This window comes from Diceros bicornis, chromosome 17, assembly GCF_020826845.1.
Source record: "Diceros bicornis minor isolate mBicDic1 chromosome 17, mDicBic1.mat.cur, whole genome shotgun sequence".
NCBI classification, from domain to species: domain Eukaryota; kingdom Metazoa; phylum Chordata; class Mammalia; order Perissodactyla; family Rhinocerotidae; genus Diceros; species Diceros bicornis.
Genome location: NC_080756.1, coordinates 35149603 through 35174428, shown reverse-complemented (window position 1 = coordinate 35174428; position 24826 = coordinate 35149603). Strand labels below are relative to the sequence as shown.

The window sequence follows — 24826 nt, the reverse complement described above, 5'->3', positions numbered from 1 at the left end:
GAGAGTCTGACCAAGGGTCGGGTTGGTCAGAGTAGACTGAATGGGTGGCAAAGATGGCATCTCTGCTGAACCCTGAGAAACAGGGGAGGCGGGGACAAGGTATCCAAGTAGGGGGGATGGAGTGGGCAGAAATGCAGAATCTGAAATATACATGGTATGTTTTGACTGAAGAAAGAGTGCCCAGATGGCGTCTCTGCTAAACATCAGAATTAAGTCTTAGATCCAAGTGTTCTGACCTAGACTCAGTGCCCCTGAAGTCAGGGACACACTGCTTATGGAGAGATCTGCTAAGTTTCACTCATTTAGTCAACACATTTATTTAGCTTATTATGTAGCAGAAACCAATCCACACACTAAGAAACAGGACACAGTCCTCGCCGCAAGGATCTTGGTGGGTGACAGCTCTGTGAACTCATGATTAGAGAAGAATGTGCTAAGTGCTAGCTAGGCAATATACCAGAATGCTTAGAGTAAAGGTTTGGGGTTCTCTGGACCCAGGTTCTCGCTGTGTAACTTTGGGTGAGTTGATCCTTCTAAGTCTCAGCTTCCTCTTCCATAAAATGGAGGCACTAACAAAACTTTTTTCATTTGGGTTGCTATGGGATTCAGGGGATATGGTGCCAGCCAATTTCTTAGCATAATCCTAACTCTTGGGGAGAACCTAATAAATGTTAGCTATTGGAAGGAAAAATACAGAGGTATGGGATATATTGGGAAACAGTTAGCCCAATTCTCAGGAAACCAAAACGATGTAAGGGAAGATGCAATGTAAGGCACGACCCAAAGAAGTTGGCCTGATAAAGGTAGGGACATGGGGGGTGGGAGAGAAGGAGTGGTTCTAGAGAAGAATTCTAGAGATGAGAGTATAAAAGGCATGTTGAGGGAACTAAAAATAATGGATAAATGAACATAAAATGGAGTCTGGGGAGATGAGCAGGGCTTTGATTATATGAGGTTGTATATACAATATAGAGTTCTTCAAACTTGCCAAGCACACCTGCTTCATCGACCTTGGCTCGATGTTCCCTTTGCCTGGAATGCTGTTCCTCCAGATACCCACACGCCTCTCTCCCTTACCTCCCTCACGCCTTTGCTCAAATGTCTCCATATTGGGGAGGTCTTCCTTGGCCACTGGGTATAAAATAGGGGTTACGCAGTACAGGGCACTGGTAAAATATGTAGATTCAGGAGTCAGACTGCTGTGGCTGGCATCCCAGCTCTGCCCCTTCTCTGCAGCAAATTACTTAATCTCTTCAGGCTTCAGGTCCTCATGTGTGAGATGTGAATAATAGTACTGAGGCAGAAGTGTCGTATAAAGATTAAATGAATTAATAGGAGTAGAGCCCTGAAAAGAATGACTGGCACATCGTAAGTCCTCAGTAAGTGTCTTCTGCTGCTGTTGTTACTGTGATAATCATTGTTGTTGCAAATAATAATCAAGACATGCAGTAGAGGTCATCCACAGTTAGAGTCAGCACCCCTTTCACTCTGCTCACTGCTTTGGGGAAGCCGATGGAACCTAGACTTCCATGACGGAAATGGTTTTTTATTTTTGTTTTTGTAGTTAGGAAATATATCAAACACATCAAAAAGTATACAGAATTATGTAATGAATACTTGTACACCCGCCACCCAGCTTAAGAACTGAAACATTACAGATACCATTGAAACATCTTAAGGTGTTTTGGTTCTGAATTCTTTGTTATTGTCCTACACCAGCTTTTTCCAAGTGAGCCACTTGGAAGCTACTTCTGTGGGGTGTTAAGTAGGGAAAGGTATTATGCAGGGAGAAGTTTGAGGGATTGAGTTCAAATTTGTTTGAGAAGTATTGGGTTTTAATAAAATAAAATAGGGTTATTTGCTACAGGATTACTCAAAGCTTCCCAAGCTGAACACAGGACCCCCTTTTTATGCCACGTCTGTTGGGACTATGTTTCATGCAAAACGTTTTTGGAAACACTAATCTAAGTTATACTGCAGCCTCAACTCCAAAAATTACTGGTAACCTGATCATTTTCCCATCATTCAAAGAGGATGGATTAAAATAAAATATTAAGTTAAAAAATAGGGCTTAATGATTAATAGTTTTAGTGCCAAGATCACAGCTAAATGGGCAATTCAACTTTAATAACCAGGGAGGAGTCTATGACCTGATTATTTACATTCCAGTTTTATCCATAACCTTGGTATTTTATTCTATCCACATTTTTACTGATCTTGATATTTATTTATTTTTAATTGTCATTGTATACCATGTGTTATTGTAATCCAAATACCTTGTGGAACAAGGCAGGGAATAATTCACTAAACTCAAATGAATTATGCCTAATTGTCTTCACCCCAAAATGCTAAATTTTACAATGCTGATTTAATGACTATTGAACATTTCTTTTGGTTCTTCCCAAATTTAACATTGATTAATACTGAGATTAGGCCATTAGTATTGACGTAAGCCAGAAGTTGGACTACAGCCACACCATACTTATAAATTCAGTCATTTCAAGGTTATGTTGTGGTAGAAGTTGGGGTCAGTGATGATCTGATGGATTGGAAGATGGGTGGGAAAAAAAGCTTCTTGGAGCAGCTGGTCCTTGAGCTCTGATTTAAAGAGGAGAAACTTGTGGTTTGGTTGTTGTTCCATAGATATGGAAAAAATTGAGCAAAGGCTCACAGCCAGGAGAGGAAGAACCGGTGGAAGGAACCACATGACAATAAATTTAGTTGGTCTGGAAGGTGAAAGCTAGGTTAGAGTAGGAGATGAAAACAGTCAGAGAGGGTGGGTCAAGCTGGGAGAAGCCTTTGAAGAAAATACTCGGAAATTTGTGTTTGACTCAAAGTGTAATAGGAAATCAATGTAAGGCTACAGTTCGTTAGAGGATATGGTCAAAATGATGAACAAGGGAAACAAAAAGAGAAAAGGAATGAAATTAGAAATTGTAGCCCTATGAGTATAATTTATGTTCCAGGAAATCTTTATTATATAATCTATATGAAAACAAGTAAACCATGTTTGTTGAATGGTGAGTGAACGAATGGTTATGCTGATGGGGGAGGGCAATTCTATTTACAGAACCCAAGTAATAAGTTAAGTGCCCACAATCAGGAGGGTGGTTTGTCAGAGGCTTCCTGTGGGAGAGTCAAGAGAAATAATAATAATATATACATATATACACACACATATATATTTCTGTGTGTCAGGAACTGCTCTGACGAATCTACAATAAAAGAGGTGAGGTAGATAAGAACCTTGCCTTTAGGGAGCTTAAAATCTAAAGGTAACACATTCATACTTGTTCAACAGATTCTTACTGAACACCTAATACTGGCCAGGCTATGCCATGTGCTAGTAATGGAACAAAAGATACAGTTCTCATGGAGTTTACAGTCTATCAGGACATAGAGAAGTAGTCAGGAAATTAAAATACAATGTAAAAAGAATGTCTGAGGAAAAATAGAGAGCCAGAGCTAGAGTGAAGGGGTGGATAGCTATGCAGGGTGTTAAAACATCCCTGAACATGTATAGAATGGAGTGAGTTGTGCTTCTAAAATTTGGAGAATTATGATTGTGATTGAAGGTCTATTTTGATAAGCATATTGGAGTGGGGTAAGTGAGACCTCCAAGGGGCATGCTTGAATAACAATATTGGATCACTAAATTGCATTCACAGAAGGCTGAGGCTGGTTATCTTCTGGGCTTTCCTTTTGCTACGCTGGGAGTGCACATCTGATGCTAGAGGGGAACTGTACACAGGCAACAGAAGAGAAGCTAATTGCTGGCTTCCTCAACAGTTTTTCCTCTCTATTCTTCCCCCACGTAGCATATGGCTTCTCTTCTCTATAAATATTTAAAATATTTATTGATTTGAAGAGACACCCATCATTGGCTCATTTTTCTTAGTTTTGATTCCACTCTGCACTGTGAGTGGGGCACTGTGTTGGTTAATTTTATGCATCATCTTGACTGGGCTACAGGGTGCCCATATATTGGTTAAGCATTATTTCTGAATGTGTCTGCAAGGGTGTTTCTGGATGAGATTCACATTAGATTCAGTAGACTGAATAAAGCAGATTGCCCTCCCCAAAGTGGGTGGGCCTTATCCAATCTGTTGAACGCCTGAATAGAATAAGAGTCTGAGTAAGAAAGAATTCTTTCTCTCTGAGTAAGAAAGAAAGACAGAGCCTGACTGTCTTCAACCTGGGTCATCGGTCTTCTGCTGCCCTTGGGCTTGGACTGAAAGTACACTATCAGTTTTCTTGGGTTAGTAGCGTGCTGACTGCAGATCTTGGACTTGGCCTGCATAATCATGTGAGCCCATTCCTTACAGTGAATCAATTACTCTCTCTCTCTCTCTCTCTCTCTCTATAGGTTCTATTTCTCTGGAGAACCCAGAATAATACAGGCACCCCATATTGTTGTGTCAGGAAGAGGGATGGACACTGCTTGGAGATGTAGTAGTCTGTCTGGGATGATAAGAAAGAACTATCAACTCAGGGGTCAAGTGCCAGAGGAAGTTACTGCAGCCTTGAAAGGGGTGGGGTAAAGGAGAAATCCCAGAAGACGCTGCCTACTGCTTTACACCTGTCTTAATATAAGTGACTAGTGTGTTACTCCTTCTTTATCCTGCTTATCTCCGTGGCCTTAAAATGATCTGTTATTGCAGCTTAGCTGCTCCCAGACATTCCCTGAAGTAGATATACTGCTATTGGAGAAGAAGGGAAAATCAGGAAAAGTCAGAAGTCAGGCTTGGTTTCCAGAACCTTTTAATCCAAGTGACAGAACATAACCAAACTAGCTTAAGAAAAAAGAGATGGCTCCTCCTCCCCTAACCCCTTGCCATAGAACTAAAAACTTTAGGAATGGGTGGATCCAAGGCACAAACCGTGGTGTTAGGGTTATCTTCTTTTTTTCTCTTGTCTCTGCTTTTCTTTATAAGTTGGCTTCTTTCCCTCCTACACTGGACAGCTTCCTTCATGCAGCTGGAGGAGATGATGAACACAAGAAAAATGTAGACATTTTTCTTGTAACCCAAGAATGCAAAGGAAGTAAGAACATCATTCCTATAATGCTCAGCAGAAAAGTTCAGGGAGAACTCTGGCCATTTTTGATCGTGTGCCCATCCCTAAACCAATCACTATGGTCAGGGATAATGGAGTTCTCTGTTTGACCAAGTTTGGGTCATTTGCCTACTCTGTAGACTAGAAGCTTGTGTTAACCTTCCTGTGTCCCCAGAACACATGGAATAGAGACAGGGTGGATCCCTCAGGTGGAAGATACTGATGTTACAACATAATTTTTTTAAAAATCGTGCCTGATATAGATATATAAATGAACATGTGTTAAAGGTTTATTCCACACACTAATCCATGAGGGGACCAGACACATATTATAACCATTTAAAAAAGATTGAAATTAACATGCAAATGGAGGCAAAAGTATTTCTTCCAAGGGAGTGAGGAGAAGTCAATTGAAACTCTACCAGACAGAACAAAATTATAGACAAGAATTATTTTGCATTGCTATCAATTACCCACAATTCACAGAATTATAAAATAACTCACACAGAATCAGAATCTGATAACCCAGAGGAGTTTCCTCTAGAATCTAGTTGCATAGTTTTCAACTGGAAGCACAAATATTTTCCCTGCATTGGGCAGACAAACAACATGTGTTCACTAAACAAAAGATGCAGTATTTGAAAGAGAAATATTTCTCCTTCCAATTCCAGGTGGTACCCATAGAAAGCTTCCCTAAATTCAATTGCAGTAGGTAATCTATTGGTTCCTTGAAATAGGGACTATGTCCTCTGGGCCTAACACATGAGAAATGTTTCTTAAGTGCGTGGAATGAATGTTGAATAGGGCACCTGCTGTGTGCACTTCCTCTGGAACAACGGAAAAGCATCCCTACCTTTATGTAACCTAGAACCATTTCTGGAGTCTTTGTTCTCAGCTAACAGAAAAGCCCTATACTTTTATTACTACAAAATACATTGGATGTACTTAAAACATTAGAAGTTTGAATTTTTATTATAGATTACCCAAGGTTGACTTTGGTTCTACATAGATATTATTTCTGTAGTGGTTGGCTACAGTAACACTAAACAAGCATGAGGGATTATTTTTATTGTTGCCATTATAACTTCACTAAAAGATGATAGAAACTATCTGACTGTGGCTTTAAGCCACAGTCTATGTTGAATACAAGAAAATGCAACTTCCAACTCTGATGGATAAGATGGTTCCAGGGATCCAGTTACTCCCAACTAACAAGATATGTATTTACTAGCCAATAGGCTGCTGCTAGGCCAACCCTCAAAGAAAAACATAAACACAATAGAAAATAATGGATTAAAACATATAGGGAATAAGAAAAGATAAAATAAGCAAATGTAGATTTAGCATAGCATTCGGAAAGACCAAGTAGTATATGAACTGCAGGCCCAACAATCAAATCAGCTTCACATAGTCTGTTTTGACATTAACTTTTGAAGCTAATTGTCTCTTGATTGTGACACCATAGGACAAGGTAACATCAGGACAGTCAGACAATCAGCATAATAGTTATCCATGAGAGAAGGCAGAATTGAATCTGCCTTTAGGTTCTCAGGGTAGCCTTCATTGCTTGAGCATATGGATCTATGTGATTCTTGGAAAATGTGGGACAAGGAGAATTGTAACAAGAACTATAGCCAATTGGAGGGACATGGTCTAATATTTTAGCATAGGAAAAGGTAAAAATATCTTTTTCCCCCATTCAGTAATGTATGTGCAGCCATTACCCTAAGATTTGTGTGTTCCTTTTGGCAATAAAATACGTATTCAGTTGTATATCTCTTCAAAAGATTCACTTAGTGCAAAATGGAAAGACAGCTTTGAGCAAGACTTTCACAATTAGATCGAGAGCTATAAAAATGGAAGAATATATAATTGACTAAAAAAGGTAGGGAGTTTCAGACTCTTGGAGGGAAATGTGGGGAGATTTCAAGAGGCTTCTGCAGTTGTTTTCAAAACCGAGTCAAGCCAGCACCTCCAGGAGCTGGTGTGGTGTCTTGACCTTCAGCCCCAGGCTGATTTCCAGAAGGAAAGAAGCTGAAACTAACGTCGGGCCTGGCTCCTTCTCTCCACAGCGCCCTCCCGTGACGAACGACATTTTTCTTCCATAAATCACGTTGATCTCAATAGACACCTTTTCTTTCTTGTTTTCCACATAATTTAAAAACAAGTAAATAAGTAACCAAAAACCAACCCAGAAATGAAACCTGTAGAAAAGCGAGGATGATGGCACATTCATTGTTCGCTCTGTGTGGAGGAGCGCGGAGCGCGCGCACACATCTGTTAGCTGGGGAAATAATTAACTGCTGAAATTATTTCTGACTGCTAAATGAAGGAGTAAAAAGGCTCTGCAGTGTGCCAAGTGTTCACAGAGAAAATCAGCATTCTCCAGGGAAGCGGGGAGAGGGAGAGGGAGAATTGGAAAAACTGAATCTTGGAGTTTTGGAGCAGGTTGAGAGGTAACGGGAGGGGAAAGATTTCATCTCTGAGGTGGTCCCATTTTTAAATATGTTTTAGCCTTCTTACAGAAAGTGGCTCTCTGTATACGTTTACACACCCGCCTGCCAGCCTGCGCTCCCTCGTCCTCCCCTGCCACCCTCCTTTTAAAGGAACAGCTGCTCATTCATAGGACTGTGCAAACACCTGGGCTTCTTGGCCGTGTGTGTGTGTGTGTGTGTGTGTGTGTGTCTGTGTGTGTGTGTGTCTGTGAGAGAGAGAGGGCACACTTTATGAGCTTTGTGGAATATAGGTTTTACTCAACCTTAGAAGATGCCATGAAGGACAGAAGCTGGTAAAATGATGCCCTCACAGGGGAGTAGAGAGTGGAGCAAAATGGGATTGTCTCAGACCTATGATTTCACTGAACTCACTGAAAGCAAGACAAAAATAGTTTTGTCCAAGAGATGTTTATTCTGAACCGAGCTTTACGGCCGCAGTTGTAGCTACGGCACAGCGAGTACAGACTCGGGAGGCAGATGAGGCTGACGTTGAGTCACGTCTCGGCTATGTGACCAGCTGTGTGATCTTGGGCAAGTTGTCTAATCTGTCTAAGGCAAAGCTGCATCATCTACAAAATGGAGAGAAATGACATCCACCCCATGGGATGCTTGGAAGGATGAAATGAGATTGTAAATTAGGTTAGTGCAACATGTGCATAATAAGCCCATAGAAAACAATAAAAGCTCTATTATATATTGGCTTGGTGTTATGCTAACTTATGCTTTCTGACATGCTTGTCGTTATAATGTTATAAAATGTTGTTATGGAATAAAATTTATAATTCTTGAGGAAGAGGGCAATTAAGAATCTCTCACTGTGTCATCTGAAGAGAAAATTTCTCCTAAGAAAACACACCTGCTTGCTAGTTTCTTTCACCTATAGATAGCCATGATACAACTCTTGAAAATATTGTTTTATAGTCTACGTTGACTCAAGGGTTCTACTAAAGCTGAAGATGAATGAAAGAATGAGTAATGTGAATAGAAAAGTACTAAATCCAACGTGGCATGATTTGTTATTGTTTTGCATTTATTTTGTAGAACATGGAATTCAACAGAGCCACTTCCCAGCAGTTTTTCAACAACAACCCAGTGAGCGGTGACCATCAATTACCTTACCCAAACGGAAGACGGATGAACGATTTTGCTTTTCAGACCCCAAAGCAACGTAGATTTGGCAAGAAATAGGAGTCTTCATTAAAACAATCCATTTTTCGGGGATGACACATTTTCTATTTAATCTAATTTGCAAATGTCGTCCAGTTTTGAGAAAAATGTAAGGAAATTCTCTGGAAGATGTTTTGAAGTTGAATTAAAATGCAGTTTGAAAACCTCGCCCTTGTGCTTTGCACTTGTAAATACGAGCATATTGGGGACTTACACAGAGATGTGAATGTTCTCATCCTGATGTTGGGTAGCTCTGGTTGGGAACTGTGTACATTAATCTTCTGACAAAATAGCAGTGTGCCTCTTTTGCACAACTGGGCCCTGTGGGTGACTTCTGTGCAGTGTATTTATAGGAAGAAAACCTGATATTTTAAATTCTCCTCCCTTCCTCTGGGAGGTTGCTGTATACTCAACACAAACCCTTGCTTCTTGTACTGACAGGGTTGGAAAAGTTCCTGTGAAACCAGAGGCTGAGAAACAAAGGGCACTCTGGTGAACAGTTGATAACTTGGGACAGTTATTCTTTAAGCTTCTTGATATTGGAATAAGAGAATAGCAAGACATGGGAGTCTGAAATACTCAAAACTCAGATCCATCTTCTACCTACGGCAGACTTTTTGCTTAACTCTGCTTTTCAGGTGATTCACAGAAACTGAAAGAACTTTTCAATTCTATTCAACGAATATTTATCGAGCACCTGCTATGTGCTGTTATCTAGTGTTGGATGGTACATAGGAAATGAGACAAGGTTCCCGCCCTTAAGAAGTTCACAAAATAATTAGGGAAGTAACATTGGCAACTTGGAAGGAGTAGTACTTCTCTTAAGGGGTTAACTCCAGGACCCATGATAGTATAATTCATTGAAGTAGTACCTTTAGCCTTTGGAATCTTAGTAGCTACCAACGTTTAATATCTCCTCTGAAGTGTTCAATTGAGTCCTAAGGAGTAACTTACCATATGGCAGTGTTTTGCTCACTATATAATAGAATCTTTGATAATAGTCTCGTTCTTAACACCTTCTGGGTTATTAAATAAAGGGAAAAGACAAACATTTGTGTTTGGAATGTCTTCTAACCATTATTTGAGGAAGGAATGATGGCTCTGCTGGGAACACTTAGAACTCTCAATAAAAGTGCACACTGTTTACAGAAGATGAACTCTCTCAACTTCAACATATTGCTCTTCACAGCTGGTTCTGTTTTTCCATAGACTTTGTAGCCAAAGGAAAAAATAGCAGTTAAACTGTAAGATACTCTAGAATTAAACTCTAGATTATCCTAAAGTTAATACCCTGTAATGGTGTAAGTATTTCAGAATTCGTTATAAAAAGCATTAACTTCTGTTCTTTAAGCACTTATGGGCATCTATTAAACCATATTTTAGTATTTATCTAATAAATTGACTATAAGATAAAATTGAAGTAATACTTGACTTTGTTCTTGTTGGGTTCATTACATAGTGTACTAGAAAGAGCTTTTGGAATTTTAAAAAGATTGATTCCTTTTGTTCTCGTATGGTAGGTACAGAAAGTTAAACAGCTGCTTAGCTCGCTAGTACTCAGAAGAGGTAATGGAAAATTAAAACTGAATTCTTAACCATCAAGGTGTATGATTATGCCTTCTCCCAAGAAAAGTTTCAGTTTCTCCATATTTCTCTGTTGCTGCGTGCATTCCAAACTAATTTTTGTAACAAGGAAGGGAGATGCCAATTGGCTTTAAATATTGTCAGGACCAATCAGTCAACACTGATCTTAGTTCATAACTTTATGTAGCCCTGAATACGTTAGTTGTGTTATGAGCACAACCTGTTAGAATGCATTGTTTTAGAACAATGGCGACAGAGGAAAGGAATGGGGTCTTCACACTTAAATATCACTACTTGTCTTTTGGAGATGGACTCCACAATGTCCATAAATATATATTGGGTGTCCAATTAAATACCAAATTTCTGTCTGAATAAAATTTGAGGAAGGTAACAGCAAGTTAGAAAATTAGGTTTTATTTCTTAATTCCAGAATACTTATTCCAACTTGCCTTTTAAAAATTGTTACTGCTTCATAAATATTACTTAAGTCAAGAATGAACCATATTCATTTAGACTGAAACTTGCTAAGAGTTTTTTTTACATTTAAACATTTATTATCTTAAATTATGTATTTCAGTTTTTCATTCATAGAAAATGACAGTCGTAAAAAATGACATACTTTTCAGAAGTTTTTTGCTTCCTTCATCTTCCCACTCCATCCCTTGTCCTATGATTTGATTCCTGATCACTGCTGGAAGACCGGGGTTATGCCTGAAGGCAATAATTGCATTAATAATGCTTGGGTAAGAACTGATAACTATAAATCCCCAAGTCCCCTCTCTCCTCTTTCTTTTCAGAAATGAGCTACTTGTGAAGAAAAAGATTACTTGAATCTGTTGCTTCCTTGCCATAATGTCCAAGTATTTACCAAGCTAGTATTTAAAAAGCATTTTTATTCTGAACAACTTATAAGGATTTGGTGCAATCTTAAAATATGGAGTTTCAGATGGACTTTTGCAAAATGTGGTTATATCTGCTTTTAAGGCACTCCAAACTGGTTGCTTTATACAGGTTTAGTGTATTGGCCTTAAAATTCTGAGTATTCCTTAGGTGTAAAAACCATATCCAACAAATTCATGGGTGAGGCTAAGCACAAATTGTCATATTTTCTTGCTGACATAGATTCACAATTCTTACCAAAAAATAGTAAGATGGGTCCTGTTTTGAAGGCTATGGGACTCAAGTGAAAATGAGTAAGTTCAATTTTAGAATATTCCTCCCAGAAACATTATCCTACTCATATCCAGCTCAGACTAATCTCTCCCTATGTGTTTTTTTATCCTTTTTCAAATGTTCATAGAATTTTGGATCATTTCATAGTTTCTTGAATACAGCATTTATTTGTTTCATGTTTGTATGTATAATCTACCCACTGGAACAAGCAAGTCTTGAGAGCAGTTACCACATTTTACTTCTTGTGCATCCCCTAAACAGCTAACAGATATCTAACATGGTATTGGGCATAAAGAGACTACTTCCTAAATGTGTGCTTGCTTGATTCATAGGCTTTTTGTTGTGTTGTGTTGTGTTTTTACTGATATGTTCTAACCTGCAGACAGTTAAAGAAAAAAATTCTGTATAAAGAAAGATATTTGTGTTTTCCTCTGAACACAGGGGTAGGAACAACTAGGATAATACTCAAAATGGAGAGGGAATTGCATATGGCATTACACCCAGGCTGTTTGCAACCATAGTGCCTGGAACTGTGATATCACAGGAAAGCAATCTTCGTCTGTGAAGGCTTTTTGAGTTGTCACGTATCTCCCAAACCTGAATCTCTCGCCTTTCTTTGATAGGAAACATTAACAGGTAGAATTCTCAAGTAGCTCTTTCATGCTTATTATTATTGCAAGTAAGAGCAAGCTCTCTCCAATTAAACTTTACATTGGTTAAAATTACCCCTGGCCTTAAAGTTCCTGATCTGCCTCTCTCCCCTTTTTCCAGCTCTGGCTGACTCTCTGGATGAAGTTTCTTTAATCTTTTCTCCTGATTTCTCTCTGTTTTTTTTCTGCCCTCTCTGTCTTCACTTCAAATTAGGCATACTTCATAAAATGATGTCTAGGTCATTCAGCCATTCTATTAAACTTAAATATTGGACAAAATACATTTTAAGTGGTTTTAAACTAAAAGCTAATGTGAAAATGTGGAATGTATACCAAAATAAACATATTAAACTTAAGACCATATTCAAATACAGTTTAAAAAATTACATCGTGTTCTTTATACAAGAAATCTTAAAGGATATATATAATTCACCATCTGAGTGCGGATGTAATTTAGATTATATTTTATTAGACATTCTTTACCATTTTAAAATACTGCTATTTTTACATGCACAGAGGAAAATCAGTTTGGATAATTATATTTAGGCATTCATTAAAATTAACCACAAAATAGAGACACTTTATTGTGTCATTTATCAACATACTTGATATGTATATCTAAAGTGCATTATGTTACAAAAAATATAGAAATTCAGCAGCACCAAGATACATTTACAAAATAAATACATCAGTTGACAAAATAAATTATGGTAAATGTGATAATAATAATTGGATTAGCTTTGGCAAAAAAAAAATATATTCACAATGACGAATGTGCAGTTTCATAGAGCAATGGGGGAGAGAGTTTTATTCCAATGCATTTACAATATTTACAGACAATAAATATTTCTAATACTCTCCATGTGTTCACTATTACAGAATTCTGCAATATGTCCTCTGAAGGTCTCTGCTGAAAATTTCAATGGCTCCTGCAAAGAGAAGGGAGGGTAGGAAGAAGAGACAATGGGTTAATTCTCCTTACAAATGAAGAGACATAAAACAAAGAATACAAATTAAGGAACATAGAATCACAATGGAAAAAGATTCAGGGGACTTCTTGTCAGTATCTCCTACAGGAGGTGCCTGTGGGATCCACCTGACTCTCCAGAACCTCTGCTACAGGCAGAGTCTTTAATCCGATTAAATGATCAGTATAGTACAGAGAGAGAAAGGGCCTGCATTTCTAATTATACTCTGTGACCCTGTGAGAATTTTCCAAAGCTGCCAGTTGGCAAGTTTGGGAAGAGAAGGGACAAATTTGAGAATTTGGAAATCAGACTAGGTTGTACAATCCATCATCAAGGACACCTTGCTTAGGGGTTTATTCCCCAGTGAGGCGCGATGTAGGTGATCCAAAGGTTGCTTATCCTAGATTTTAGTTTTTTGAGACCAAAACTAAGATCGGATTGTTTTTCTCTCACTGCTGGTTTTTTGAACAATCTTGCATTAGAAATTGGGAAAGCATATTTTAAATTGGAGAATAAGAATCAACTGATTTAAAAGTTGTTTTAATAGCAGTGTTTCACATCAATGTGTTTGTGTTATTACTCTAAGTTACCATTGGGGATTAACACCTTTTCTAACCCTTCTAAATACTGTGATGACAGTATTTTAAGAGGCGCCAGCAGCGTTTCCTCTGCTTCTCTCTCTCTCTCTTCTCTTTGTATAGTTGATTTCAGTGAATACATATTGGTTTCTAAGGAAACAACTATAGGATGGAATTTGATTGGCTGTGTCATTGCGTTAGCCAGAGCTGCGGGCAGAGTTTTACATGGCAACCTGTATGGGTGTGAGACCTACAAAAGAGCAAACTCTAGTCAATTTAGGAATTTTATGTGCAGCCTGAAGAAAGAAAAGCAAGTTGAGCATTTAGGGTGTTTTAATGTCTTAAAGAATTGACTGCTTCAACAATAGTTTTGGTTGGACTGGTAAAATGGCTCCTAATTGCAGAGAAAAGAATTTAAGATGAAAAATTTAAATGGTAAGTGGGATGTGGATGGATGTTATGAATAAAACCCAAAAGATGACTGTAAAATTCAGTAATTTGTGTACTGTACTGATTTTAAAATGAGCCTGTACTAAATAGTATTTAGTGAATTGAGTTTAAGAATAACACAAGCAAGGAGGGAGTGAATAGTCTTTTGAACAATTATTTCCCCAGAAGGAAAGAGAAAAAAGGACTAAATTAAAGGGACCAAGGAAAAGATCTTTTAATTATATTTCACCCTGCCCAGCCAGTTTGCTTGTTATCCTTCCTTCTGATTTCCCTTTAATAAAGACATGTACTGGAAGAGCCAAGTAAAACATATGACGTGACCTAAAAATATATGCGTGTGTTTATTATACATGTGTGGATGAAAACACTTTACAGCCCTAGCTCTTTTGAGTACTGAAAAGCTTTTATATTAGTTCTAAATCAATATTTACCAAGGCAAAATATATGGTCTCAATTAATGAGAGCTACTATATCTGGACATCTCATTTGCAAAATTCCAAAATGTAATTTCCAAAATTTAAAGCTGTATATTTCCCACTGTATAGTTCATGTGAGAGAAGCCAGATAGTTTTAGCTCAGTAGTTTCTTTTAAGAAATAATCAAGTTCAAGCTTGCTATATCATCAGACCTCTCAGATCATCATATAATAATGCAAAGGGACTAAAGAGAGGACATTAATAAAAGGTTGGTTGCTTATAAAACTTTAAAGTAGTTATTCTGAAAAGATTCTATTTGGATTACAAAAGTTGCATGGCCCCATATGTTCTCATTAATACACCGCTGAATTTCCCCACTCTTCCCTGCACCTCTGTTGGGTTGTATTGGGAGAGTGCCAACATCTGGCTGCCAAACAAACAGCGCTTTCCATGAACATCCCTCACAACCAGGGAATAGAAAGGAGAAGCAGAAATATTCTATTTCTTTCAGTCCTAGGTCTGGATTTGATTAGGCCACTGCCTAATTTTCACTAGATCTATTTTAACTTAGGGATAGCTTTGGGAAAAGAATCGACGAGTACTGATTTTCATCAGTTCTCCAGATACTTAAGAGCACTGCAAATTTTCAACGAGTAAAATTCATAAAAAAGTATTTATACTTCTGTTTTTATAACATATATATAACTTTATTTTATAACATATATATATATACAGTAAGATAATGGATAAAAAATAGGTTCTGGCAATAAAGTAAAGCCCTTGTATTAGTTATAAATATGTACAGTTAGGATCATATCTTAAAATACACTGAATATGTGCAGTGAGCCAAGATTTATAGTTTGTTATCCGTTATAGATCTATTAGGTATTTGCAGAATAGGTCATTCACTGTGCTCAAGATTTCTCTAGTGCCACTGCCCATTGATTTCTGAAGCTATTCTGCTTATCCAATATAATTATCATCTTATGTCCTCTTTAATGATGGGTTTTGTCATTTAACTCAGAAAGAGAAGTGATGGTAAATAGGTTCAAACTCCCTCTTGAAATATCACTCTGTAATCCTATCTCTACTAGTCAGAGAAGAAGACTAGAGAAGTAACAGGGGACTCTTTAAATAATGACATCATTAGCTGCATATGACACAGTCTTGTGTTGTTTTCCTCTTTCTTTCAAACCCCAGAAGGGCTGTACTGAAAAGTAAAAAACAAAAAAGATCCTATCGGTGTAAATGCATGGATCAAGAAGCAGCACTAACATAGTACTGGCCTAAGTGTCAGGAAATGAAGAAACAAATCCAGTTCTGAGGACTCTCTATCCCAGTTACCAGGTCTGCTCAGGCCCTTTAACCGTGGAAGGCTTTGGTTTTCTAATTCATAAAATGAGATTAATACTTGTCCCTTTTTTGCCTCACAGAAACACACCCACCCAGAGAGATAGATAGATATAGATAGATAGATAGATAGATAGATAGATAGATAGATAGATAGATAATAGATAGATAGATGATTGATAGATAGATAGATAGGTAGGTAGGTAGGTAGGTAGATAGATAGATAGTACAACCAGAACAAGATCTAAAAGCACCAAAAAAAGTTTCAATTTATAAAGTGTTTACTATATGACAGGCATTTAACCCATGTAATCTCATTGAATCTTCACCGAACCCAGTGAGGTTGGTACAATTACTATCTTCATTTCACAGAAGAGGAAAGTGAGTTTTAGAAAGACCAAGTAACTTGTCCAAGGCTGTGAACTTTAATAAAGTTCAGACTCAAGACTTGAACCTAAGATATTTGACACCAAGGTCTGTGAATGTCATTACTACCTGCATCTGTGAGATAAGGATAAACAAGCCACATGGATGTGAAGTTTTATTATTCCCACTGCAATACCCTAGAAAAATTATTTTAACTTGCCAGTGAACAAAGAGATATATGAAAAAAATTTGTATCCTTCCCAAACCAGTACTTAAAACTTTTCAGAAACCATGGTTTTTTTTTCATGAGCTGGTAAAAACCAGAGTTAAATTTAATTAAATAAATTTAAAATGTGTGTTTAAAAAAATTGAATTCATTTAAATGAAAATAACTTCAAAATTTAATTAAATAAATTTAATTAAATAAAAAATGTGAATGGCTCAGAATTATGTTACGATATTGTTGTGCAGTGTTTATAGATCCTATCAAAGCTTCTGTGTTCTCCCTTAGAGTGAAAGAAAAGTAAGGAATGAAAAACAATCAAGAAAGTTTGCCAGGGTGTGAGGGTGGGGGAATAAATACACTTTTCTAGCAAATGGTGAAGGTCACTAGCTTTTGAAGCTCAAAAAAGAAATGAAATTATTTAGCAGAGTACTCAAGGATTGGTGTTGGGGGGTGTGATGGTAAAGAGAAATGGCTTAGAAAACCTGTGTGTGTGTGCGTGTGTGTGTGTGTCTGTGTGCGTGTCTGTAAGGATGAAATGAGCAGGGAAGCTTGTTAAGGAACCAAATGACTAACAGACTGAATTTTAATATATTAAACTATGGGTTACCAAAACCTCCTCCCTAAAGGAGGACACTGCTTTAAGGCAGACAGTATTCTGGGCTATCCCGATTTTGTAAGCTTTTAAGTTGTGGAGCGACTGACAGAGGTACAGAAAGGGAGAAAATTCTAGGTTTGTCCAAGCCAAGGCAGAAGGGAGGCCCACACCCCAGCTGAGAGCACCAACAAGAGGCTCCTGCCCACAAAAGCCAGTTACCGTAAACTGAGCTCCAGCGATGGCGTGGAGATGCCAGACAGGTGGTCCCCTTCCAGCCCACTCCCAGTCACTCCAGAGTTCAGCCAGGCCGATCGAGTCCGCCGTTTCTTCTTGTCCTGCTCCTTGCGCTTCCCAGGCTTGCCTTTCTTTTTCTTGCCAGGCGTCTTCGGGGGCTGCTCTTTGAACGTCTCCAACTTGTTGGTTTCCTGAGTTAGGTATCTGCCCTCATCGTCAGACCCAAATCGGGCAGGGTGGTTCTTTGTGTTGGGAGCAGGCTTGGAGTTGGGGGAAACCTCCGAGGTAGCTCTGATTTCAGCTGTGTGGATTTCTGCGATCAGGTGGTGAAGGAAGAATCGTCGCCGTAAATCTTGGATGGACTTTCCCTTGTCATGGAGGAGCTGATGTTCAGACACAGCTCTTTTGCTTTAAGGAAAAAAGAGCAGGAAGGGAAGGAAACAATGAAATTTCAGTTGTTGGTAGAGACCGCAAAGACATGAGTAGAGCTCTTCAGTTTCCTGGTTAGTCCGCTACAGGGAGCAAGCTGGAAGATCAGCAAGCTTGCTGAGCAGGGAAGGGGCAAGAGTGGGAAGGGAAGAGAAGGTAGTTAGGAGGCTCCAGCCCTGAGTCCCTGTTCTGTCACTCACTAGGTCTGTGACCTTGGTGAGAACCTATAAGCATTATTGTGCCTTGTGGGCCTCATCTGTTTAAAAGGAAGGGGTCAGATTCGGAGATTTCTGTGCTCCCTTCTCAATTTAAAATATTATGATTCAGTTATGCTCAGAAATGGACAGAAACCACTGAGCTTCTTTTCATGTTGTTCAGAGCTGTGACGGGGAAATAAGTCCAGAAGTCCTGGCCTGGGAAATGAAAAAGAAGGCTGATTTTACCTGAGTTCTGGCCCCAGGCGTGCGTGCGCACGCACACACACACACAGACACACACACACACTGTTTCTCCATTAGGAAAATAATAATACTGAATCTCAGAGAACAGTGTGCAAACAAAGGCAGAAGGATGAAGTGAGAGGGAAGCTTGTCTAGGAACTATGTGACTAACAGACTAAACTTTAATGTATTAGACTACCAGCTACCAAGAACCTACATTTGAAGGTCAACTGTCAGAAAGAGAGAAAGAGAGAGAGAGAGAGAAAGCATGAGAGAGCGAGTAGTGGGTAGTCTCTTTAAAATGGGTTTCTTTGTGTGTTTAAATTAAGTGAGATCACTCTATTTCTTCTATGCGGCCGTTTTTTTTTTTTAATTTAGAATTTCAGAGAGTATTAACCTTAGTATTTATTTGAGAAATTCACTTTTCTACTTGTTCTCTTTGTCTTAACAGTCTCTAGGAACAAATATGAAGTGATTTTTCTATGTAAACAACACTCTAATGAAAATATAATGAAAAAGAAGAATTCTCTATCAATCTTTTTAGATGGCACCCTGACTCTTGCTTAAATGTCCACCCACGTATTCTTTTATTATTCTGCATGTATGTTACTAACCATATTTAAGGATCACATACATTAATCAGTCAAATCATTCCTGCTTCAACTCTGCCTCACCTAACTCCAATTTCTACCGTTGAAATAACCCTCCAAAATGGGACATTTTCAAAAGTATCTGAGGATACTTCACAGGGCTACATCCCATGTATTCTTATCTCCCTGACACAACAGTATCTGGATCCATTAATGCCTCCATTAGTACAACTTCTTCAGTTCCTCAGAGAAATATGACAATAATAAATAGCATTATCCTAACTTTATAGAGGGGGAGATGAGGTTCAGAGAGATTAAATGACTTGCCCTTGTACATGTGTTCTAGAACGGGCAGATCCAGGGCTCCAAAAACTAGGTCTTCTGATTCTAAAACCAAGATTGCTTCTCAACTTCCTCAATCTTTCTCCTGCTGAAGCAGAGGTGTATGTTGAGGAAACAAGAAGGGAAGGGCATAGAGTAAAAGGCCTGTGGTGGGAACCATGACAATGGGCAAATGGAGGGCAATTTATCAATTTCCCTGAAGATCAAGCTTATTGACCCAAGAGGTCCATTTTCATCACCAAAATAAGGAACTAGAATTCCTAGAGTTTGGATTATCACTGGGGGAATGAGAGATTGTCTAGCTATACTATGAGTCAAAGAAGAGTAAGACGTGAAAATACAGTCTTTATGTCTGTGGACCTTATAGCCAGAACAGCAGCTTCCCATAGAATTTTAGTGTGTGGACTGACTTTAAGCCATGTAGCTGGTTCAAAAAAGACATGACTTAATGGAAAGGAATTTAACAGGAGCCTGGTTTAAACGAGGCATGAAAGAGTCTCTCTTCCTTTTTAAAGGTGCCACATGTGACTAGATTAAAATTCATTTACTTTGTGGCAATAGTTAGCATCCTGGAAACTTTTAATAATCTACAAGTTTGAGGCTTTGATACAATATATTTATATCCTCTAATAACATTTTTAAAGAATAGGACTGATATAATTGCATATTTCATAAGGATCACAGTTTAATAAGTATCTTTTAGCAAAATGTCACATTAAAAAGAAGATCTTAACCAGTGATCATTTATAGTATTTGGGGCTTTTATTTCTTTCTCAATTCCTGGCAGATATCCACCCCATCTGTATTGCTCTCCAAATGTATAATACAGCCCATTCGTGCTTAACTCGAAGCCAAAACTTAATGGTTGGTCTGTTCTAATCAAGCCACCATTGCTCATGCCCCCTCTGACTGGCATAGATGCCTGTCATCTTGGCCAGCCTGTCCCCTGTGAGTCACAGGTCTTTCCTAACTCAAGCCCTGCGATTTCCCAGGATGGTTCTCATGGGAAATGGAGTGATCATTCTATCTTTCTATTTTATAAAAAGCCTACAATATGGCACAACTTTGTCCAGTTTAAAATAGAACATCTCTTGTGAAGTACAAAGATTTTTTCTGCCTTTTAGGGGTAATTGTTAATATATTAGAAAACACAGATTTTCTTAAATGCTCAATCTAAAATGCTGTTATATAATTTATTTAATAGTTTAAAGACTTCTGCACTTAAGATATTGTGAAGAATGAATTTCTGATTGGACAACTGGATTAGAGGATCAGGAATATATCTTTATCGTCAACAAGGAATAAAGTCCATAGAGTGTTCTATTTATTTTCAAAATAAGACACGAACTGATCCAAGGATAAATGACTAGCACGTAAAAACTAGATATATATAGGTGGTGAGAAATAAATTCAAATTAAGGAGGCTTTTAATTTAGATAATTCTGAAATATTTAAGTTGTAAATATGGCCTCAATAATAGTCTGTTACTCTGTATGTCTGTAAACATTACATAGCACAGTGCTTCACATGCCATTTATTACATATCTAAGCTCCAACACGGCAAAGTAAGTATGTTATGTTCATGGTCTCCTTTGATTATTGTAAAAAAAAAATTGGCAAAAACGTGGGGGAAATGCTTAACACAGTTAACTCTAAATTCAGTCAAAATATAGCTCTTCTGCTTTAAAGAATAATCACTCTCAAGAGAGTTTTCAGGGAAGAAGATTAAATTTCTAAGGAGCTATCAAGAAACACAGGGAATAAACAGAGTGATGGAAATTTCTCTTCCAGCACAGGAAGGAGCAGCATGCTTGTGCTGATGCTAGGTTCCTAAGAAAGGAGTCTGAATTTGAGAAGAAAAGTTGTGTGGTACATAGAAGAGTCAGGGTTAGGGTGTTAGAGTTAAGATGACTCATCAGAAGTCCCTTCCAACCCAAATGACTCAGTCAAAAATTATGCTTTTCATTAAGTGGAATAGACCCAGTCTGGCTCCCAAGCAAATCATCCAATGATGCCTTAGGTTTCTGAATCTGCTAGGGTTCCCTCTCTAACTTAAACACAAAGGTTGCCACCTGCCGAAAGCCATGTTCATCTGGACAAGAATACCCATAGACCTCACTTTCCAACCTCCAATTTACTCATGCTCTAGCCTCATTAATTAAAGTCTTTTGGAATCACAGCTCCAAAAGATTCACAATCTATATTGCCTCCTTTGCCTGGCTTAGGAAATGTTATTGTTGTGGTAGTTTCCTCTCCCTTAAAAGTTGGCCCCTAGTTAGAAAAACATCTAAAGCAGTTTCTCTAATACTTGGTGTGAAAAGTAATTGGGGAGTAATATGGTTTGATTGCTAAAATTTCAAGAAACTAGGTTGATTTAGTGTTAACAGTAGACTAATGTTTTGTCTAGCACACAAAATTTACTGTTACTTGGCAGCAATGCAAAAATAATGACTTGTTTTTTTAAACTCCATTTGGCTGTAATAATTTGATGAAACATCTTCATCTACTGATGATTTCAGCCTCCATGAAAAACCATGGCAGTAATGTGATGATCTATTAGCCATTAACTATAAGAATGTTTTGTGGTAGTTTTATAACCATCTGCTGAGTGTGAGTGTTTAACTACAATATTATATTTTACCCACAAACAAAACTATAACAGAGTCTCTGGCTGCTAAATGGTTTCTGATGTGTATTTTGCAAGGTGCAACAAAGAAAGAGTTAAAAATAGCCTTTAGGACAATTTAACGCTATTTTTATGCCATAACTATGGATTTAATCATGGTCCATTTACTGTTTCTCAAAAGAGAAAACAGGTATTTCTTAAGCAACTTTAAAGAAAAAATTGGATCTGTTCCAAAACAGTATTTCTTGGCCAGTATTTAAGTGTGCTTTTAAAAATTCAGTCTTCATCTATATTTCTATATGGATTTTAAATAATTGAATTTAATACAAGCCTCAAAATGAGCAAAAAAGTCTGAAGACAACTTTCAGAAATATATCAGCAAAACGCTGATTTGAAGAATACAATGCAGCTTTATCTTCAGTACAATGTTCTACACAATTTGCCTTAGGAGATTCATAATAGATTTTCATTTTCGTGCCAAGGTTCAGACATGTCTCAAGTAATTTCATTTAAGGATTTTCTGCTCTAATAATAATAGACCAAGGGCACATATAAAACAGTTGCCTTTTTGTACACCCTCAAGAATTTACAAGGAAGCACCATACACTTGATTGTAAATATTAGATATTGCTACTATTATTGTTAGTGTAAAAGTTCTCTGTAGTTCCTTCTCAGAGGCAAATTCTCAGTTCTCAAACTTTATGGTTTTCCCACCCTGAACACTGAGTCCGCAGCTTAAAGATCACTCAAAGACGGTATTACACACATTAATGAACTGCTAGGTCCAACAGATTATTAAGATGGTGTTACTCTATCACTCTTCCAACTTTTCAATCATACAACATAGTGATATTTCTCTAGCGTGCGTGGATGTACGGTGACTTTCAAGTCAAAATTCTCCTTAAAAGAAACACCTAATGAGAATGCAAAAATACAAGTTTTCAGTCTACAATGCAAATATTTGACTCTAGATTAAAGAACTGTTAGCAATAATTCCAAGAAAAAAAAAAACTTTCCACACCTAATATTCATTTTGGAATCCAGCGCTCTAGCGTTCCTGAACTGTATCAATACTAACGTTGGAGTCGAGCCATTGCAAAGTTGTTACTACTTTATTATATAATATGCCTTCGTTATGTAATGTGGTGCATTTTATATGCTTAAAATTATGTCATTCATAATAAAATTAGATGTAAGGTTTTTGCTTCTCACACACAAACTGCCACCCACATTCAGTACGTATACAAGCGCACACAGACATATGTCCCCTAGGTCTCTTAGCTTCCTCCGAGTTATCTAAATCTCTCGTAATCCTCAGAGTTTCAAAACCTTCCCAGGTCCTGAAAATAACCTTTTCTTTTTTTCATTAGAGGCAGAAGATCTTTGCCTAGAGGAGATTCTGTAAAACGCTCCCTCTTATGGAAACACATAAAATTTGTCTCCTGCCTGTCTCCCCTCGAGGTTCAACCAGTTCTCCCGCCTGGTTTGAGGATCCGGGCTCAGCTCCCCGCAGGTAGCTGGATCTCTCCGCTCTTTAACCCGGGCGAGGAGCATCAGTGACCGCTGGGAGCCCTCGGCAGCGCCCCAGCCTGGCGGCCTCTCCCACTAGCCTCCCCAGCCCTCACCCGGCGTCCCGGGGAGGACGGGGCACTTACAGCCGGCGGCCGAGCTCCTCCACCGAGCGCCCGCAGGAGGGCACCGAGTAGCTCAGCAGGAACACCGCGACGCTCCACTGCTGAACCAGCCTCCGCAGCATCGTATCCTCTCGCTCTCGGGACCTGCAACAGTGGAAAGGGGGCCGAAATGTCAGTCCGGAATCTCCATCTCCCCGCACTACCCCGCTCCCCCTTTTCGCCTGCTTTCAAATAGCCTCTTCAACATCAAAGGCATCTCCCAAGTTGCAAAGAAGAAAAAACAAAAGAAACTTTCTCTGGAGCCTCTCAGCACTTACTTATTTAGGAACCAGCTACTCCAACTGTGCCTTTTCCAAACCACACAGGCAAAAAGGGACCAAAAAGGGGGAAAAAAATTAGAGGCGCTTCCTCTGAAATAATAACCAAAATGAAATGGTTTTATATATGCATCAATGGTGAGCAGCGTATTTACACGTCTCCCATAGCAATGTTTAATTAATCTGGCGAGCAGGCAGTTCTCCTGGGTTCGTGGAGCAAGGCTAACTCCCTCCTTAAAAAAGAAGCAAGTTCCCCCCGTGAAGTCAGCTTCTTTGCGAACTAGGCCGTCTTCCTGCAGAGCCACTTGTAGCGAGACCCACATATATATACATAGCTGTCTGTCTACCTCCTCTGGTGGGCTGGTTGCTTCCGGAAAGTTGATTCCACACACCCTGAGAACAAGTTTCAAGTGCGTGTGTCGTCGATCAGGAGGGCCAGGTGGCAGGGAGGGCGGGTTAAGAGCGGCGCGGAGGGGCGGCGGCGGCCGGAGCGGCAGGGCAGCGGCGGCCCCGCTTCACGGGCGGGGAGGCATGCTGGCCGATCGGCGCAGGTTGGAGGCGAGTTGCAAGTCGAGCAGAGGAATGTTCACACGCTCCCAGGCAAACCTGCCGGAGAAGTGAGCGAGTCGCAAAGAGGTGGCGCCCTAGGAACGCGCGCGGGGCGAGCGAGGGCGCGGGCGCGCGGGGGGCGGGGGCGGCGACGGGCGGCCAGAGCGAGCGAAGGGGAGCCCCGGGCTGGGAATGTTCCACGAGCGGCGGAACTCCCCCCCCCCCCCGCACTGCCGCCCCCGGCCCTGTTCAGAGCTCCGCCGAGCCCCACCCCAGACCTTTGGCCCGGTCGCGCCATCCCCGGGCCGGGGGCGTGGGCAGATCCGCTCGTTCCCGCCGGGTCCCGCCGGCCCGGGACTGCGCGGCGGATCTGCTAGCCGAGGTCCCCAGGGCGTGCGGACGGCCCCGGGCAGCCACGGCCACCGGCGCGCCGCAGCAGCCGCGCCCGGCCGGACGCGCGGGCGCCGAGGCCGAGGCCAAGGAGCCGCAGCCGGAGAGCGCGGGCTCCCGGGACCCTCGGCGGCGAGGTCGCCGGCCTTTGGCCCTTCGCTTTAAGAAGCCCTAAGCCCGCCTGGGAGCTCGGGGAGCGAGA

At 39.6% G+C, this 24826-nt stretch overlaps 1 protein-coding gene across 2 annotated transcripts; it reads right to left on the bottom strand.

The window, feature by feature from the left end:
* Window positions 1-12565: 12565 nt before the first annotated feature.
* On the bottom strand, window positions 12566-24308 carry PTHLH (parathyroid hormone like hormone). Of its 2 annotated transcripts, none has more exons than XM_058557576.1 (4): window positions 24033-24308; window positions 23390-23512; window positions 17293-17715; window positions 12566-13053 (listed from the first exon to the last, which is right to left on the bottom strand). In XM_058557576.1, the coding sequence occupies exons 2-4, from the start codon at window positions 23488-23490 to the stop codon at window positions 13044-13046; spliced, it is 534 nt and encodes a 177-aa protein (XP_058413559.1). In that variant the 5' UTR covers window positions 23491-23512; window positions 24033-24308; the 3' UTR covers window positions 12566-13043. The 2 variants fall into 2 exon arrangements, with proteins under 2 accessions (XP_058413559.1, XP_058413560.1); XM_058557577.1 differs by lacking the exon at window positions 24033-24308 and adding an exon at window positions 23686-23931.
* Between the last annotated feature and the right edge of the window lie 518 nt (window positions 24309-24826).